General features: G+C 37.1%; 1 protein-coding gene across 2 annotated transcripts in view; it reads left to right on the forward strand.

Moving 5' to 3' along the window:
• LOC106871309 (tRNA-splicing endonuclease subunit Sen54) overlaps positions 1 to 5,970 on the forward strand; it is a 105,636-nt gene that overhangs the window by 40,259 nt on the left and 59,407 nt on the right. For both annotated transcript variants that reach the window (XM_052977042.1, XM_052977034.1), the window contains exon 7: positions 390 to 462. In XM_052977042.1, coding sequence (XP_052833002.1) covers positions 390 to 462 — 73 coding nt within the window. The remainder of the gene's footprint in view (positions 1 to 389; positions 463 to 5,970) is intronic.

The following is a 5,970-nucleotide window of genomic DNA, read 5'->3' on the forward strand; positions in this document are numbered from 1 at the left end:
TCTCTCTCTCTCTCTCTCTCTCTCTCTCTCTCTCTCTCTCTCTCTCTCTCTCACACACATTAGTTACATTTGTGTGTTCATTCAGGCATCCCTTTGAACGATTTCACAAATGTGACCAATCTCATGATTAGGGTGTGCCAGTGGCTTTAAATAAATAAATATATGTTCATAACTGTAAGATTTACTGCTGGGTGAATTAATAAAAATAATAATAATTATAGCTAAATAACTAAATGGCATATTCTTAATGACGGTAAGGAATCAAACACGTTCAAATAAGCATAGAACCATTGCAAGAAATACAAAAAAAAAACTTTAAATTTTGTTCTTTTGTTTTTTCTCTCTTTCAATTTTCATTTTGATGTTTCTTGTTTTCATCCTCCTCATAGACGCAATCCTCCAGAAGTTACAAATCATAGAAAATGCACAGCTCCACAGCAGCAGTAGCAAAGCCAGTAGGCCGTAAGTATTATAGTTTTCGTTAGTTTTCCTGCCTGGCCACTCTATCAACTTGTTCTGTTGTGTAGACTGCATCACCACCATCATCATCTTCATCATCCTCGTTATCATCATCATTTAATGTCCACTTTTCTATATATGCAAATGCAATTTTTTCTATGGCTGGATGCCCTTCCTGGCATCAACCTTCACCTGCCTGTTACCAAGCAAAGTAATATTTCCCATATGTCTTTTCATGAAAGACTGGAAATAAATGATGTCTTACTGTCTAAAAACAGAATGTATTTAGTCTTGTATGCACTTTCTAAATAGGACGACAGGATGGTCATAGTTGGAATGCCTTTCATCATAAATTGGCTAAACCAGGGTTAACCTGGGATTAAACAACAACTACCACTAGGTAAATTTTGCTACACTTTGTTATTTCTTTATTGCCCACAAGGGGCTAAACATAGAGGGGACAAACAAGGACAGACAAAGGGATTAAGTCGATTACATCGACCCCAGTGAGTAACTGGTGCTTAATTTATCAACCCCGAAAGGATGAAAGGCAAAGTCGACCTCGGCGGAATTTGAACTCAGAACGTAACGGCAGACGAAATACCGCTAAGCATTTCGCCCGACGTGCTAACGTTTCTGCCAGCTCACCGGCTTCGCTTTGTGTGTGCGTGTGTGTGTGTGTGGAGGATTTGTCCATCTGCATGAGAGAGAGATGGAAAGAGATAGTGGCTTGTATATTTGTGTGCACACGTGTGTGGGGAGGGAGGTAAAACTGTGTAGCAAGATTTGTGCATCTGTGCATGAAAGAGAAGCGGGGAGAGATAGTGGCTTGCATATCTGTATATGCAAACACGTATGTATGTATGTGTGTGTGTGTGAGTGTGTAAAAATGTGAGAGGATTTGTCCAGCTGTGCACAGGAGAGAGGAGGAGAGAGATAATGGCTTGCATATCTGTGTACACACACACACACATGTGTGTGTGTGCATACACTGCATTTATAAGATACCTGCTATTTGAAGGTCAGTTTCTAATATCAGACTGAGGAGAGTATCATTAAGTGAGAAAGTCTACTCACAGATGACAAAGTTGATGTATTGTGTGATAATAACTAATCATATTTATCCTTATAACAGCAATACCACATCTCCCCTTATTTTCTTATTGATAGCAAAACAACATCGAATGATATTAGAATACATCCACCTTGCCCTTGCTCTGACATCAGCTTGGATTCCAGCTCTCCATTATTCTCTTAATGTTTCTTGTATCAAACTGAACCAAACTGTTTTAATACTTAGAGAGAGCCACTTTGATAGGTTAAGTACTCTCTGATTAGTCTGTCTCTTTATTTCCAGTTTTCTTTATTTTATGCTATGATCCTACTGAAATGTTGTTGCTTCTTTTCACTGTATCTCTTTCTCTCTCTGTCTCTATCTGTCTATCTATCTAACCATCTTTCTCTCTATCTAGCTAGCTTTCTATATCTATCTATCTATCTGTCTATCTATTTATCTTTCAATATCTATTTATCTCCTTTTCTATCTTTCAATATTTATCTATCTATTTATTTTTCAATATCTATTTATTTTTCAATATCTATTTATCTCTCTCTCTCTCTCTCTCTCTCTCTCTCTCTCTATCTATCTATCTATCTATCTATCTATCTCTATCTGTCTATCTATCTATCTATCTCCCTCTCTCTCTCTCTGTTTATATTATATTGCTCGCTTTAAAGATTGAGTTGCTGTTTTAGCAGAAGTGCTTTTATATCAGCTTACATCAAGTTGATAGGCCACTGAGTTCATGGTGGCTGCTTTTATACTTTAGTTATAGTTACAATCAACCATTTCATAGTCTAAAGTACATCATCAGAAACCAGCTTGTCTTGTTTATATAAAAGTATCCAGAGAACACTGTCATCTTCTTCACGCTCTTTTTTCACTTTTTTTTCACTCGGTTGTAAAACTACTTTGGTTCTTTGAGTTATAATGTCTTTATGAAAAGATATAATGATGGCTGCCATTGTTATTGTTGTTTAAACCCAAAACACTCTTTCGTTGATTTTAATCCCCAAACACCCTTTTGTTAAACACTCTAGACATGGCCATCATGTCATTGTAGGTACTGGTTTGGTTCTAATGTGTAGCACCTTGAGTAAGTGTTATTTCTTTACTACCCACAAGGGGCTACACAGAGGGGACAAACAAAGACAGACAACGGGATTAAGTCGATTATATCGACCCCAGTGCATAACTGGTACTTATTTAATCGACCCCGAAAGGATGAAAGGTAAAGTCGACCTCGGCGGAATTTGAACTCAGAACGTAGCGGCAGATGAAATACCGCTAAGCATTTCGCCTGGCGTGCTAATGTTTCTGCCAGCTCGCCACCTTGAGCAAGTGTGTTCTTCCATAGTCTCAAATCAGTCAGTATCTTCATCATCATTTTTAACATCATCACAATCATGAAGTAGTGAATTCGATTCCTGAGCTGGGCTGTGTGTTGTGTTCTTGAGCAAAACACTTTACTTCATGTTGCTCCAATTCACTCAGCTGTAAAAATGAGTTGCAACATCATTGGTGCCAAGTTGTATCAGCCTTTGCCTTTCCCTTGGATAACATTGATGGCTTGGAGAGGGGAGGCAGGTATGCATGGGCATCTACTGATCTTCCAGAAACTACCTTGCCTGAGCTTATACTTCAGAGGGTAACTTTTTAGGTGCAAGCTCATGGTCATTCATGATGTAAGGGGATCTAAGTACATATAATAGCATGGAGAGGGGAGGCTGGTATGCATGGGCAATTGTTTGTCTTCCACAAACAACCTTGCTCATACTTGTGCCTCTGAAGGGAACTTTCTTGGTGTAATCCCATGGTCGTTCATGACAGAAGAGGGTCTTTTACCCTTTACATTGAATATTATAATATTAGTTGAACTTTGTTTGAAAAATAGAACAGATTGTCATGGCTGGGTTGCCATTGACTATTGATCTTCTTAACCAGGGCTATCTTGAAGCTAAACAACACCCAGATGTTTCATAGCATTATTAAACAATTAACTGGTTAAGTTCATCTTCTATAAACACTTCGCCAGGGTCTTTCCATTTTTACTGCTTTGTTTTTCCTTGTTAGCACAATATTTTTGTTGAAACTGTATTTTCTGGCATGCTAGTCACTAGTGCTAGTCATCTTAATATATAGTGTAAACATGTGTAAACATTCAAACATCATCACTGTCTTCCTGCTTTATTTGACATGGAATTTTTGGTCCTCCAAAATTATCTTACTATATGGTGACCTACCATTTTTGGCTGCAAATCTTAGTCTGAAAACTTCAACTTACATGCTGGAAAATATGGTGATTTCAAGTGCTTGAAGTGGATTTTTCTTTCTTACCTTTTTTTTTTTTTTTTGTGTGTGTGTGTTTGTGTGTGAGAAAGTCAGATTGAGTGAGAGAATACCAGACTTTAATATGTTTGGTTCATGTATATTTGGTTAAAAAACAATCTATATATAGTAGACAGTGTTGCCAATCCTTTAGTTAGAAATCATTAAACTTTTTTGGTACCTATCCCACCTACCTTTGGTTCAATTTATGAAGAGCTCACATTTTTAAGTGTTCATATTTAACCCTTATTCTTTCGGCTGTAAATTTTGGTCTAAAAAATTCAACTTGTATGCTAGAAAATATGGTAGGTAGCTTGTAAAAACACTAGCCAGGGATGGCCAGCTGCTTGATCACTTGATCTGCTAAATCTGCCTTTAGTTACACCCCACTGTTTAAAATAAAATGTGAAGATGCATAGCCAAGTGGTTAGGGTGTTGTACTCATAATTGCAAGATCATGGTTTCAGTTTCTAGACCCGGTGGTGCACTGTGTTCTTGAACAAAACATTTGGTTTCACATTGCTCTGTGATCACTTGGACAACTGACATATGTCATAATGTGCACCTGTACAGGTAATGTCAATTTAATGGACACAGCACAAACATTTGATCACTTTAGACAAACTATCTGTGCAGGTTGTTCAGCATGAAATTGCAGAACCATCATTTTTTGCTTACAATAAGAGAGTTCACATCATCATCATCATCACCATCAACATTTAATGTCTGCTTTCCATGCTGGCATGAGTTGGGTGGCTTGACAGGAACTGGCAAGGCCAGGACCACACAAGGCTCCATAATCTGTATTGGCTTGGTTTCTACTGCTGATTTCCCTTCCTAACACCAACCACTTTACAGTGTGTACTGGGTGTTTTTTACATGACACCATCTCCGATGCTTCTTACATGGTACCAGTACCAGTGCTTTTTATGTGGTACCAGCACTGGTGCTTTTTATGTAGCACCAGTATCAGTGCTTTTTACATAGGACTAGCCCCAGTGTGTTTTACGTAGCACCAGTGCTTTTTATGTGGCACCAACACCAGTGTTTTTCATGTGGTGCCATCACCAGTGCGTTTTACTTGGCACCAGTACTAGTGCTTTTTACATAGAACTAACACCAGTGCTTTTCATGTGGCACCACCACCAGTGCTTTCCATGGGACTAGCACCTGTGCTTTTTACATGGCACCCACACCAATGCTTTTACCTTGGTGTGGGTGCTGGTTCCATGTAAAAAAAGCGCTATTCATATGAAGATGTGAAATGTTACCATTCACAACAGGCTTCCATACAGTTTCCATTTTCCAATTCCACTCATGACACATTGGTCAGCCCTAAGCCCTCAGCTGTAGTAGTAGAAGGCACTCTCCCAAACTGACACGCTATACAATGGGATCTGAAATCACCTGAATACCAAATGAACTGTATGTTCACACCGCCATGCTTGTATCTATTGCTATTATTTATTATATATTTTTTAACACTTTATATATTATATCATAAAAGTTGTGTTTTTTTCACACAAATAAGCTTCACTTACTATGTTATCATATTCCATGCATGCATGCATGCAAATCTCTGTTTCTCTCTGTTGGAATGGAATTCATTTCCTCACCACCACTACCATCAAATGCTGTAAATGATCGGCTATCATTTCTCAACAATTCTTCAGAAAAGAAGGTGAATAATGGAAAATAATAATAATACTAATGATGATGATAATAATAACAATAATAAATAATAATATTAATAATAATAGTAGTAATGGTAATAGCAATAATAATTTCTTTTATTTGCCACCAGGATGACGGATGAGGGAAAACAGTACAAAGAAAGGATATAGAGTGTGGGTGGGGATTTATAAAAAGAACAGAATAATGAAAAGTGAAAATGAAAGTGTATATCAATAATAATAATGGTAATAATAATAATCATGATGATAATGATTTCTTTTATTTGCCACCAGGGTGACGAATGAGGGAAAACAATACAAAGACGGACATAAATGTGATGGGGTGCTTACATGGAATGGAATGATGAAAATTAAAAGTAAAAAATAGATGTATATATGTATATATATATATATATATATATATATATATATATATATATATATATATAT

Source organism: Octopus bimaculoides, chromosome 2 (assembly GCF_001194135.2).
Source record: "Octopus bimaculoides isolate UCB-OBI-ISO-001 chromosome 2, ASM119413v2, whole genome shotgun sequence".
Lineage (NCBI taxonomy): Eukaryota > Metazoa > Mollusca > Cephalopoda > Octopoda > Octopodidae > Octopus > Octopus bimaculoides.